The sequence below is a fragment of the Amblyomma mixtum genome, chromosome 2, assembly GCF_055824585.1.
Source record: "Amblyomma mixtum isolate Tamu chromosome 2, ASM5582458v1, whole genome shotgun sequence".
In the NCBI taxonomy this organism is placed as follows: Eukaryota; Metazoa; Arthropoda; class Arachnida; order Ixodida; family Ixodidae; genus Amblyomma; species Amblyomma mixtum.
In genome coordinates this window covers 219,470,563-219,485,017 of record NC_143013.1, presented here as the reverse complement: position 1 = coordinate 219,485,017, position 14,455 = coordinate 219,470,563, and the positions used below count along the sequence as shown (strand labels likewise).

At 53.3% G+C, this 14,455-nt stretch overlaps 1 protein-coding gene across 3 annotated transcripts in view; it reads right to left on the bottom strand.

Annotated features, from left to right (window-relative positions):
- ssh (Protein phosphatase Slingshot) overlaps positions 1-14,455 on the bottom strand; it is a 296,033-nt gene that overhangs the window by 61,407 nt on the left and 220,171 nt on the right. For all 3 annotated transcript variants that reach the window (XM_089573131.1, XM_089573129.1, XM_089573130.1), the window contains exon 4: positions 11,042-11,112. In XM_089573131.1, coding sequence (XP_089429257.1) covers positions 11,042-11,112 — 71 coding nt within the window. The remainder of the gene's footprint in view (positions 1-11,041; positions 11,113-14,455) is intronic.

Sequence of the window (14,455 nt, the reverse complement as noted above, 5' to 3'; positions counted from 1 at the left end):
TATATGGGCCCGACGCATTGAAAAGCAGCTGCGCGAGACGCGTCGAAAGCGAGCGCAGCTTGCTTTCGACGCGAAACTTGACGAACAGGCACGGTAGTTCGGTTAAGCGCACAAGGTTGCGTGACAGTGCATACATATCCTATAACTGTGCTACAATTCCTTCCTATGCTTCATGTGCTTGAAAGCGGACTTCATGTCCAGTGAATGGATGAATACACGCCATCGCACAGATCTCACGCAGTCATCGTTCTGGTCAGAAGTGCCCTAAAGCCCCAACTCCAAGGACCTTTCCTAGGCGTACGCGCTCAGCGTCGGCGCTCTTGGCGTACGCTAGAACCGGTCTGCGCATGCGCACTGCAGGAGACGCCAGCGAACCTCGGCGAGGCGCCGATATCTGTCACTGCTAGATATCTGCGCCAGCGCTAGCGCGAGCGCCGGAAGCTGCTCACCGTCACGTCTCTCATACACCAATGGAAGGACGCGGTTCTCGGGACATCCGGTGCGGCTTTTCGCGCGCTTTTCAATTGCTGTCTACATTTTTGCTTGGTGCCGAGGCTGTTCGCGCCATGTCGCAAAATAAAATAATAAATGAAAGTCTGATCGCCGCAGTAGAAAGGCGGCCGTCGCTCTGGCAGGCGAGCCATAAAAGCCATAAAAATAAGCTAATAAAGGCAGCATTGTGGCTTGAAGTGGCAGCGGAGATTCTGCCAAGCCTGCCAAGCACAGGTAAGCCGATATCTTGCTTGTGACGAGTGCTGATTGAGTGAAATGTGCTCGAAAACGCTTGTGGCAGTCAGACTGTTTTGGCCAGCATCTGCCTGTAAGGTCTGGCAACCACACAGCAGCGTGAGCACAAGCGCGAGCAGCGTGCGGCAGCGCTAGCCAGCGCCTAGTACCATGGAGATGCGTACTGCTGCCAGCGCCTGTCGTTGCGCGGCGCCAAGAGCGCCGACGCTGAGCGCGTACGCCCAGGAAGTGTCGTTGGAGTTGGGGCTTAAGGGCTCAGGGTTGACGCCTGTGTCGACATACAACCTTGGCGCTACCATTACATCAATCGAAAGCGTAACCGGCGTGCTGCTTGTAAGGTCGTCATCTTCACTTTCTCCGCGAGAGAACCAACTGCCACTAACGTTAACGGTTCCGGACTCCGACCAACGTGCACGAGGCTCCCGTTTCGTAGACACCGATATGATTCTCGCGCGCTTCTTCCATTTACGGGCGACGTGCGCGCCCACTGACACGTCCGCATGTGGTACCGCAAACACGCCCTGCGTTTCTTGTTTAACTGAACGCCGTCAATAATGCGGCGAAATCCACCGGAGTCATGTGCACTACATCCATTATGCGATCTCACGGCCCACTTGAATCCACGCGTGGTAGGGAGACTAGATGCCATACAGCCACAGATGTCGAACACAGGCCAGTAAAACAGGAATGGAAACTTTTGTAAATGCCGAAAACGCCAGGAGACGATGCTGTTGTACAGTCTTCGTCAAAAGTACACAGCAAAAGGGGTCTGCTTCTGAGCACCATTACACCAAGCATCATTACATTACATAACAGTCAAACAATTAGGAAAGCTGAAATGCGTTGCCTAATACATCGACGCAGGCCACCCTTCCGGCCTCAACGCTAACTTTCGCAGCATGCAGAGGTTCTTTAATACTCGTTCTTTCTCCGCAACACCTTTAACAACAACAAAAAAAGAAAAAATAAGCAGGGAGAACTGAAAAGCGTGCTCATGCGTGTGAAAACTTTGGAGGAGGCGGCATCACAAAGAGGTAGCCGTAATGCGATGGATCTCTTGTTTGGCTAGATCAGGCACGATGGATGTGTGGATGTTACGCTTGCGATTCTGCCGAACTCACAAAGCCAAGAGTATAAGCAGAATTGTATTAATTCCGGGGTCCAAGGTTCAGCTTACGTAGGCGGCGCGAGCTGCGGGTCAGTACAGGTTCGGTGAAAGGATAACGGGTAAGATGGTGGGATAGGACGCCAGGAGATGATGCTGTTGTACAGTCTTCGTCAAAAGTACACAGTCTGCTTCTGAGCCCTGCAGCACGGTTCCTCGTGCATACTCAGGGACCCTAATCGGAAGAAAGCGGGAGGAACTTGAGTCCTAAACCCTCACAAGCTTAGGAGTGTCACATGTGCTTAAAAGCCCCGCTACACGGCTTGGAAGCAAACACCTCGGGCTGTTAAATTTTTGACAAAGACTGTATATATACGAAACAGTGCAGATCTGACGGATTCCGCGGTTTTCGGCTTAGAAGTGCGAGCAGCCGGTCCGCGTGTACACTAGCGGCGATTTTTACAGGTTGGCTACAGCAGAACCTACCTACTTCGACCCGCTGTCGGCCTGCAGACGAGTGACGCAAGAGTGAAGAGCGCGACAAAGACGTTAACAAGAAGAAAAGTGAGCCAGGCGGTTCCTGCGCTATGCCGACGTCACGCGACAGCAGAGGCGCCGGCAACCGGATCGACAACCCGGGCTCGCCCACGCGTTCTGCGCCCCGATCGGCACCGAACGACCCCAACGTTCTTCGGCGGCGAGGCGATTACTGGCGCTCACTTTCACGGAGGCCGCGCCGTCCGCACAGGTGTTCCGCCCCTCCGCCTCCGCGAACGGAAGAAAGCGGGTCGGGATTGTATTCGCCCCCCACGCGAGGCGGCAGCGTTAACGCTTAATCCAGGCGTGTTCTCACCCGCCCACGAAATATCACGCCGCATACGCGTTTTATCTCTTTAGAGCTGCCCAGCCGCCCTGAACACACGCGCGCGCGCATGCAACAAGAAAAGGTACAAAAGAGGCTGACGAGCAGGGGTGCGGGCAAGGGGGTATTTGGAGCGCAAACTTTGTTGCAACTACCTCGCTGATCGGGCGAGAAAACTCCGCACAATCTATCACTCGCAGTCGCCGCACCTCTGTGCAAAAGGCGAGCCGAGGCATGCACACGAGGGCTGCATTACACGCGTAATGCGATTACTAGGGGCGCGGTCTGAAAAAGAACGCTCGCTCGACTGACCGCCCACCCGAGATCGGCGAACGGTTCAATAGTGACGCGTCAGAACTGTACAGGTACACAATGGAGACACTTCATTAGCACGCAGTGAACACTCGATCAGTCCCCGCCACATATGTGAATAAAACCCGGGCGAGAAAAACTAGCGAAGAGGCCCCGAGAGCCGCACAATCTGTTCACATCGAAATATGGCGAATGAATCGAAGTTCGTCGTCTCGAGACATGCAAACTGTTTTGTGAAAGGTAAAGCAGTAGTTACACCCCCCAAAAGGTTCTTTCTATCTGACGGCACACATAAGGAAGCTTCCCAGACCGGCTTAGGGTTACAGGACGAAATTTAATGGTTCACAGCAAAGTCCGAATCCTAAAAACTTTATCCTTAGTGTCTCGCGGTTACCATTCACACACAACGCCCATTATTGTGGTCCGAGGTTCAGCTCCGGGTCCTCTACTGACCGGCCGTAGCCGGGGGAAATGTTCACTCTCGACGTTCTGCCATTTAAAAGGGCTGGCTCGAGAAAGCCGCCTATTTCCTTTGCACAGGTAACTCCGCGGTAGGCGTCGAACGTAACAGCAACCTTTTAAACAAATCCTCCTTGACCCTAACATTGCGTATCTCGCTTTTCAATGCCTCCTGCAGGCGCAGTCATTAAACTGACAGAGCTGTTCTGTCAAAACTGGAATGCTTTGATTGTTTCAGCACAGCGGCTTTACAAAGAGTGGTCTCATAGAGCCTGTTTACATGAACTCGATAGAGTCGAGTTTGCTTGTCGGGTAAAAAAAAACCTGTTGTCGGGTTCGTGTAAACGCTGTAGGGTCGAGTAAAATAAGCGGCAGAGCGAGTCAACTCGCCTGCAGGGGGTAGGTTAACTCGCTTGACTAGCCTCATCGACGCTAGGCGCCGCTGCGATACTTACGCGCTTGAACCGAGTTCAGGTAGACAACAAGCGGGGCGAATCAGGGGCGAGCCGACGCTGACTCTACCCGGTCCTGTCAGGTTCATGTAAACAGGGCTATAGTCCATGACTGTTGATGCCGCCACATTCGGGCCGTAGGAGACAGCTGCTCATATCTGCCAACACTTGCTCGCAGGTACGCGAGGAATTGAGGTAAGAAGCCCCTGCATGCTCTCGCCACAAACCGAAGACCAGCTGGGCAGAGGGACGCAAAGAAGCACTATATACTATACACCACACTGGCATTCGGTCTGTTTCCAGCCGCACCGAGTCCGCGATGTTTGCCCTGCTGCTGCCAATGCGCAGGCGGTCCAAGCCCCGGGACTCCAAATAGGCGCAGCCGCGCGGGATTGCGCCACGCGGGGCGGCTTTCGTTTGCGTAAACGTCCCTCCCCCGCCTCGGACCCCCCTTCACTTGTTTCGGAGTCGCGGACGCCGCTACAAACACACGTAGCCCGTTTGCGAAAGAAGGCGCGCACGCGATTCCGCGCGGCCACGTAGACCTTTGCCAGATGGCCGCCGGTGGCAGGGGTCTTGCGCGCGTTCCTTTTTCCTTCCCTGCAGCAGCCTCGGCGCACTGTACGCGAGGTGCTTGCGAGCGACTTGTACGCGGTTGTACGCATTCGCTTCGGACACCAGACTCTGATAGCACTACCCTTGCACAGGATAGATACCGTTGCACAGGCATGGCCTACAGCACTTCAAAGTGCGACGAAGAGGCTGCCACTGTACGCAGCCTCACCTCGACCGCAGTGTTTGGGAAGAACGAGAGCAAGTGCTGCCACTCTGCTGCGTGTCGATCGGAAGGCGGCGAATATTCGGTACGCGAACAGGCGATGCCTAAAGAATGGCCAGCGTTTCTCGAGCACCGTCCAGACCGTCGTCCCAGAAGGGGGGGTAATCGAGAGTAATTAGCCCCGGCGATCGCGCGCCCACCCAGGCGGAGCGCTGCGCCGCGGCCCCCCTCGTAGGAGCGGGGCCTTAGGAGCGGCGGCTACCAGTGTTCGCGTGTACGCGCCCTCTCCGCACTCCGCCCCCCGGCCTCGTTTCTCGTCCTTCCGTAAACACTGCGTTTCGACACACCCCTGCCAGCGAAGGAGAAGCGGACGCCGCAGAGACTGCATGCGCGCATCCGAGCTTGGGCAACAACCTCGCTTTCAACCGATTCCGGACTGCGCACACGCGTGCTTCGCTACGGCTCAATTGAACTCTCTGCCTCGCCCCGCGTTTGTCACGCGCGGCCAGCTGCCTCGTTATCGGCATCGTTATCGCAGCCGGACAGCCTAATAGAGCGGCCCTGCCAGCGACTCGGCAGGCCCCGAGCAACTTGCTGCGCAGCTCCCGTGCTGGCGACGCCCGGAAAGCAAGCTTTGCGAGCGTTTCGGCGGTGGTGTACAGCGCTAACGTACGCAAGCTTTCATTGCGGGCAGACCCCCCGCGAGCGACGCTCCTCCCGACACAAGTAATAACGCATAGGGAGCTAGGCACACGCGGCCAAACACGACCTGAAAGGGCGCCGAGCAAACGGGGCCAAGGATACCTCGTCCGACAGTGGGTCCCCTGCACGTCCGTCAACGGGGACCGAGAGCAGATTGGCGACGCGCGTGGGGAGGCGGGGGAGCGTTTCCTGGCTCGCGACGGAGCGCGACGAGGCGCCCCGAGACCGCTTGTCGGCGACAGAGACATCCGCTTCGACAGACGCCGCTGCCAGAGAGCGAAGAGGAGGTGGTGGAACGGGCCGGAAGGACGTGAACGGAGGGGCTAGAGGCTCCTGCGTTCTCGTACTCGAACGTAGAGACAGGGTGAACGCATCTGGCGGAGGGCCATGTAGGTCAGAACTTCGAGCGAAGCGCGCAGACGGAGGACACCTGACACATCCGCCCGGGTGAGAATTGGCGCGCGAACACAGCGCGCTCCGAACCTGCTGACTTCCAGCCGTCACGTCGGTCATGCCGCAGGTCAGCACCCTAATCGAAGACTCTGCGACCTCGGCCAAAGAACCGCCGCCGCCAAGGCACTGCTGCCCACTCCGAATAGCTGTCGCACAATGATTCCAGTGCACACGCAGGCTATGGGCGCAATGGCTCGTCGTTTGGACACTGATGATGGCAGCGACGGGAGAGTATGTGTTTAGATACGGCTGCATGCAGATCTACATGCTAACACTGCCGCCCAGGTACAAGGCAAACAAAAGATGGAACAACACGGGCAACCTAACGCACTACCACTTCCCAGCTCGGCACCAGGCGTGCACAACGACGAGCAGGTTTGTCGGAGCATTGAAGCGGTGCAGCGTCGAGCAAACGAAACGGAATTTTAAAGCAAGTGCCGGTTTTCAGATAGTGCTCGCGTCGGAGGGCAGTCGCATGGACAAACAAGTGGCAAAGGCACAAGCAGCTTGTCGATAACAGAGCAGTACGGGCCCTAAGATTTCACCTTCTCTGCTCTGGTGCATGGCGCCGCACTGCTGTACGGGGTAATGGTTAAGAGGGACAGATGGGGGCATTAGTACTACGGAGCTGTAGAGGCCTGTGAAACTCCTAATTACGGCTGCACTTACTAAAAGTTGCCCGCAGCCCGATGGCCAGAAGGACGCTGGTGAACAAAAGCTTCGTGGAGACACAGAGGGCCACAGAACCACCTAACGGAGGGCGTTTCGAGGGTACACAGCAACCGTCTATAGCAAAACCGGGCAAATACGAGAGCGGATGCGGGCCCCGTCATCGCGCAAACTTTCTTTTACCCAGACAAGAGCAACCGATGAGAACGCCGTCCGCTTCGCCGGGGGAGCTTCGTCAAGCGCCCAGAGAAGCGAAAATAGATGCGCGGAGGGAAGACACGCACATTCCACGGAGGTGAGGGGAAGGAAAAAAAAATGGAAAAATAAGTCCAACACACGTTGCTCGGATTTCGGGAAGGCGCGCGATGTTCCCAGAGGATTCGGATGTCTCCAGACCCACCGGAAGCAGCGACAGATGCGCGGACGCAACAGCCGAGAAGGCGCCACCTCGCGGACGCGTCGCAAGCACGTGGCGCGGCGAGAACGCGAAGCAGTTTTTCCCGGGAACAGCACTCCTGGGGTTTTCCATCGGGTCGCGGCGAGGACGTCAACGACCCAATCGTTCGCTAGTCGTCGCTGACGATGCGAATCGTGAGCGATCGTTCGCGTGCGTGAACAGGCGGGTCCCCGGCAATACGTTTGAGAACGCGTACGTGACAGCGCAAACGCGTGTATATACCGTCTTTCCTTCCCACTCGTTCATTTCCCTCCGGATGCATTAACACTTATTGCGCCCTGCAAACAAGCGCGAACGATGCGTTGGCCTGTCTTCTAGGCCGAGAGGCGGTGTGGCGCGCGTCAACGTTATTAGAAGTGACGTTTCCATGTCGTCGGCTTGTTAGACGCGCGACGATCATTTGGGGCGGCGTTTCGTTGAAAGGCGTTGTATGCGATAGAATTTCGGCCCTCGAAGACTCCAGTGAAAACGCTCTAACAAAGCTGCGCCATCTCAAGTCTTAGTAAACAGGTCGAATGTGTTCGCGCACATTGTGTTGTCGGTTGGCACTGAGCATTACAGTCGCCATGCAGAGTCACCATCGCGTTATTTTCGATATGGCAACAGAAAAGCCGCCCGGTGCATCGAACCCGCTCAGCCCACACGTGTACGTCGCACGAAAGCGGCGGTCGTGACTCCGAGTTCTGGTCGTGAGGCGGACCTTTTCGGACCGGTTCTTCTGCAGCGACAGATCTACGTTCGAAACGGTGCGTTCGTCAGACCTCGGATAAAGCACGGCGAAGCCGAGGGCTCGAGATTATTTCGTTCGCCGTGGGCTCGAGATTATTTCGAAGCCCGGGATTCCCCGGCGTTGACCAACGTCTAGCATCCCTGCGTTTCTACGCAGCACCTCCATCGCAGTGCAAGCAAGCGCATCCAACAATCGGACCCGTTGCTGAACGTTGCCGACGCAACAGACACAGTTTCGAAATGGCAAAGACTCGTTCGACCTGACATTCACCCTTGCACAAGGGCGAGAAATTACGAGAAAAGACACTGTCCTACGCTCCAGATTTTTCATTAATGAAGTGCCGTGTTTGTTAACTCAAGGCCGTCAGTACCGACACTAATCTATGTCGCTCATCAGTGAACAGTGTGTATACCCAAGCGGCACGGGTAATCGCCCCAATGTTGCAAATGGATGGCTTCACACTGGTCCCTTGTAGGACCGGCATATGCCAATACGTTTCCAATATTGGGCCGACTACCCGTGTTGCTGGGGTACGGGAACCACACATGGGTCTGGAAGCCATCGCATCGCGCTCCTATAGCGTCTACTAAAATGCCCCCGACCCCCTTTCCTCCCAAGAAAAAAAAAAAAAAAGTTATCCCCTAGTATACCACCCTCCTTTTTCAAGGGCCAAGCCCAACGCCTTCAAAGCGTGAGGTTAAGAGCCACCGCCGGCCCCATCTGCGCCGAGGAGTGCTTAATGAAGGCCACCGTGGCTCCTTCTAAAAGATTTTCGCTCTATGAAGCCACGCGCACGCGCAAACAACCCTTTGGCTCCTGCGCCGCCGCACTCCGGCGCGTCAAGCATCTGGGTGCTGCAAAATGGGAGAGGCGCACGACTGGTCACGAGCGCTGGCTCGGCCAAAGCCGCCATTGCTCGCCGTCTTTCCCGTTTCCGTAGCGCTTAGCACCCGCGAGTGCAGTCGGTTTCAGCTAAACTGAGGGAGGGGGAAAACTTCAGGCGGGGCAGTGCAAACCGTACAGCGTGCTCGCGCTGTACGAGGGGGTACCCAAAAGAAACCGGACTTATTTTTGTTTGAACTTATTTGTTGACATTTTCAGCACAGACCTTCAATATCCTTCAAAGTACTCTCCACTTACAATGATACGTTTGTCGAATCTTTCATTCCATTTTTCAAAACATTGTTTAAATTCATCTTTTGTGAAGTTGACAGTCCCTCCGTCGTTTTTTTCTTCACCTCAGCAACATCAGCGAAACGCTTTCCATTCACCTGTCTTTGCATTCCACGAAACAAAGAAAGCAGCACGTGGCATGTTTAAATTCATCTTTTGTGAAGCTTGACAGTCCCTCCGTCGTTTTTTTCTTCACCTCAGCAACATCAGCGAAACGCTTTCCATTCACCTGTCTTTGCATTCCACGAAACAAAGAAAGCAGCACGTGGCAAGGTCGGGTGAGTATGAGGGTTGAGGAACAGAGGTCATGCCATTTTTGGTCCGAATTTGTCGTAGAGACAGGGCTGTGTGAGCAGGGGCATTGCCATGGTGGAAAAACCAGTCGCCCGTCTGCCACAAATCAGGACGCTTCCACCGAACACTGTTGCCCAATCTTTTCAAAACATCCAAGCAGAAAGCCTGGTTAACTGTCTGACCCTGCGGAACAAATTCTGAATGGACGACTCCTCTCACGTCGAAAAAACAAATCAGCATTGTTTTGTGGTTTGGTTTCACCTGACGAGCTTTCTTGAGGCGAGGTGAATTTGAAGTTTTCCATTGGCATGACTGTTGCTTTGATTCAGGATTTAATTCAGGAACACTTGAGTTGTCCCCATAGCATCGTCCTTGAACGTCTTTCTGAATATTTCAAGAGTTTCCGTTCCACTTTTTCCGAGAAAAATCAGAATTTCACCGGCGCGCGCTGTTCACGAAAATCAGCCACTGCAAAAACGACACTCACACAAAACAGTCGTCACTCTAAAACTCTGCCTAAACTAGTCTGACCTCCTTCAGCGACGGCACTCGGCTTACTGACTCTGGAATGTTCGTTCTATGCACTCCTAGCGGCAAAACGCGGTACCACAGAAGCTGTGCCGATTCAAAAAATTAGTCCGGTTTCTTTTGGGTACCCCCTCGTACAAAACAGTCGCGTTTCGGGGAGCGGTGAATCAAAACGAAGAGCTGGAAGTGTACACCGAACGCAACGAGCGCTCGTTAGGGGGCATTTAGCCGCAATTTCCGACAAACGAGCACCAGGAAATGAGGTGCGGGCACGGATCCCTGCCTAAACGAAGCGCGAAGCCAGTGCAAAACCATTTTTCTTCCCGCTATTCGGCCTCGCGAGGAAGGCGGTGGACGTGAAAGGACTACAGACACCTAATCTCATTGCGCGTTTTCTTCTTTCAAATGATGCGTCAGACTTTAGAATACACGGATCACCGCGTGTTTTTCGCCTACAACCGCCGAATAATTTATAACTGAATTTCTTCTCTCAGGCTCCCTCGGTTTCTGTTTCAGAAACCGAACGATGGCTGTGACGTACTTGATTTTTAGGTCACGTGACGCGCGAAAAAAAAACGGAAATATAAACGCTGATACGTAGTTCTGACTCATTACAGTACTTAAAGCAGTCTGCTTCAATAGCTAGAATTTCAACGAAGCAGCATATTACTTCTTTTCATGCGTCACTACACGTCCCAGCCATCGTTCGGTTGACGAAATCGAAACTGCGCCAAGAAGAAATTGAATTATAAATTATTTATCGGTCGTAGGCGAATACCACGGGGTGCTCTGGTGTATACTAGTGTCTAGCGCGCCATTTGAAAGAAAAAAAAAAACAAGCAAGAAAAAATTTGGTGTCTATAGTCCTTTAAGCAAAACTCGAAAAGACGGAGAGAACGTAGTTCGGTAAGAAAGGGAAATACGACTGGCGCACGTAACCGTTCACCGAGCGAAGGAGGCTTACAAAATTGAGGTGGAAAGCAAAAGGGATGGGTTGAACCTGGCAGTGGCACCGCTCGAAGATGCTTTCTGGGCGCGCGCCAGCCGCTGGTTTTCGAAACAAACATTAGAAAAAAGAGCGGAAACGCTGTCTCCAGGTCACCCTCGGCACGTTAATGGAACGCGTCGAGGCGCGGCTCGGTGCGCTCATCACGACGACCGCAAGGTCCCTGTCGCGAGGAGCGCTGCCTATCCCGCGATATAGGCGACGGCCCAGAGACTAGCCGGTTGCAGCATGGCCTCCGAGACCACCGCCGGCAATCTCGGAGGCCATGGTTGCAGAAACTCGGGGAGAGAAGAACTCGCACGTGGTCCACTCACCATTTTGAGCGTGTCCTCCCGCCGCAGCATGTACAGCATCGACTGCAGGTGCGCCCTGATGTCGCCGGCCACTGCGAGAGAGCACAAAGGTACAGGGGGTCAACTTTCGCGATCGACCGGCGAACAGCTAGAGGCGAAAAACAAGACAGGCGCATGACCAGCTTACAAAATAGAATCCCTGGTATACATTTACGCTTCAATACACTAGAAAAGGCCCGAATGGCTAAAGCAAGAAGAGCGCATTATCGGCATGACGGCGAAACGGCCGCGTTAATTTCGTCGCGCGAGCTCGAAGACTGATAGCGGAATTGCATCCGCAACACTTACCATCTCGGAACGAAAGTACTTTTCTTTAATTTTAGCGATTAAAATGAGAGCGATCACTGCGCCACCTCACGACATCGCGCCTACACCGTTCACGGGCGCTCTGACACGGAAACTCTAGCAGCAGATGGCATTTAGCTTCCGCCTAAAGTATAAACAATCTGAGGCAAGATTTCACGTCGCGTTCAACTACTGGCCTTTAAAGTCAAAGACCCATAAAGATTACAGAATCTGGGTAACAAAACACGGAAGTTTGGTAAACAGTGTCAGTGAATCAATAATGCCAACAAACCAAGTCCAATGGGCTAGATTAACTTGATCCCAAGATTACATGACGTAGGCCAGGGAGGTTCAAGACAAACATTTGGGACGGAGCTGAACGTCGATTCGATACTATGTCGCACACAGATATCCCACAGATTCTCGGGCGAAGCACTACCTCATCAGGCGACATGCCACCACGAAAAGCAGCTCTGCAAATCAGCACACCTAATGTCGTGGTACCCCATCGCGGCTGGCGCTCACGGTATCTCGCGGCCGTCAACGCCTGCACCCACAACAGCGCAAAGCGGAGCCCGGAAAAGACGCAATCAGTTAAAAAAAAAAAAAAAAACGGCACTCTCATAAAAACAAACAACTCGCTTCGCGCACGCAAACTTCACCTAACCCCTGTCCCGTTACGAGCTCGAGAGGGCTGGTCCAAAAGAAAGCGAGCACTGCTGCCCCAATCCTCGCTGCAGAGTTGGCAGGTGTTCCACGTCCCTGCCACCCCGCGCGAGTGTCTCGGCCAAAACAAGGCTGACGCTTGCCGTCCCTCCAACTTGAACCGAGACTGTGCACGGCAGGAATCAGCAGGGCACGGTGCCCCGACCCCCGGGTTGGGGGGGCAGCGCATCAAACCGGGCGCGCGTACAAGCAGCAGCGGCCCAACCATGAAAAGTAAAAGATTAAAGGAGTCCGGGGTAGATGCGGGGGAAGTTAAAGAAGGTTAAAGAAAAACTATCAGGCACGTTCCAGCAACGAGGACACGACGCGCGCACGAGTGTGTGTGTATAGTTAGCGGCGCCTGACTGCGCTGGCACCGCAAACGCGGCGCTCACGGAGCGCAGCCGCGTCTTGGAACGAAACCAAGCAGCAGGGCAGAGCCGCTTAAGCCCGATCGCTATCACGCAGGGGTGACAGGTAAACAACGCCGCGGACGTCACGTTTCCGCACCCGGGCGGCAATTAGGGAGCGTTGCGACACGGTTCCCGGAAAGCGCTGACCACGCTTTGTCCCGAGACACTGCCAGAGAGCTAACTGCGGATCTTTTCCCCGGCGGCGGAACGTGAACCCCGAGTTATATGAGAGTGGGAATACGGCGCCAACGGAGGAACAGGACAAAGCTGTGCGCTATCAAGCAGCAGTGTGTGCGTCTAGGGAAGTGACCCCCCCCCCCCCCCCCCCTTCCCCGCACATGCACACATTCGCAAAGCTCATGGGCATGGTCAAAACGGTTCAAAAAGCTCCTCTAATATTATCACTACGTATTCGCTCTAAAACAACTTTCGCTAAAACGCGTTCTTCGAGTCTAATACTTCACAGCCCGCGTCCTCGCCAAACAAGGGCAGCGTGCAAATGACACGGTTCCCTACAGCGCAAAACCGAGTACAATAAGACTGATGTGACGGTAACGATGACACTGTACACTGCCGTCAGGATTTTGCAATACATTCTCAGGTTTAGAAGATGCCTCTTACCGATAAATAGTTTTTTTTTAAACGAATATAATATAGAAACGTAATTCCAGTTAGAGCAGAGTGGTCGACTGCCTTTATTGATTGACTAACTTTTACCTATATCGCAAACGGTATTAATATGTCATGCTACGCACTTTATTTCAGAATCGGTTACTGCATGCTCACCTGGGGGAACTACGATTTCCAGCAATATACAAAGGAAAGCCCTCCGAGCAATTGAAGGGTATCATGGCCGACCCCAGAGCCTACCTTTAGCCTTCCAACTATGTTTCTATTCATTAAAGATGGGCGACAAAAAAAAAAAAAAACTTTCAAGGACATTTTAGTAACGAAGACACCATGTGTGCGCGCGCACGAGCGATCCTTGAGGTAGATCAGATATACTTCTTTTGTTTATTTCGACGTATTCACTTCCATTCCTAACAATTCTTCCAAAGTACCACTTCAGGACGAAAAGAAATTTACTACCTAAAATCTGGACCAATTACGACCAACCCAGGTACCAAGTGCCTACAGCTCTGAATAATTTACCTTTAGGTCTTTGCTTGAATTCTTCCACAACGCGGTTCAATGAGAAAATTATACGATACCTGATAAACAGTAATATTCAATTCCCATGAACTTTCCCCGGCGAGTTCTTTCCAGTTTCTGAGCGGATTCTATAAATTTTGCTTCTTTACTTGACGATACTGCACTGCGATTACATCGTGCTAGCGCTGTAAGCTGTGTGAACTGTGCGTGCGCGTTTTGGTTCATCACTGTGTTCTAGGCACACACCCTTTTCCTTTTTCTAACTTGCATGGAACAGAACCGATATGTACAAATGCGATTTTTTTTTTTCTACTGCCTTGAGAACTGTACATGTGCGTCGTTCCGTAGACAATATAAGGTGGCTTCGTCGGTTTGTACGGTATCGCACCGTCGGCATGTGGTAAACAAAGTGCTTCCTAAATTTTGCTAGGTGAGGCGTGATAAAGGCTGTACATAAAAAGAACCATCGTTAACTACAGACACCGCTATACAGCACCAATCGTGCTTCTGCCTGCCCGGTCCAGAATTAATAAAATGCGACATGAAAATCAATAAATCGAAGATAAAGAAGGGAGGAAGGGGGTCCTTTGGATCTTCCGCCATTACGCACTGAGCACGCTAATAGCAGGCACTCTCAACCGGGCCTCTGGTTGGTGCCCCAAATTGATTCTGATTAGGCTATACAACTTTTCAGACCGCAGCTTGGCAGCTGCCACCTCGCAAGCGGCAACGCATGACAAGCGACAGCGAAACGAGGCAGGGCACGTATAGGCACCTATCGAGTCATCGGGTGATCGCGGTTCTCCGACAGGCTATTCGC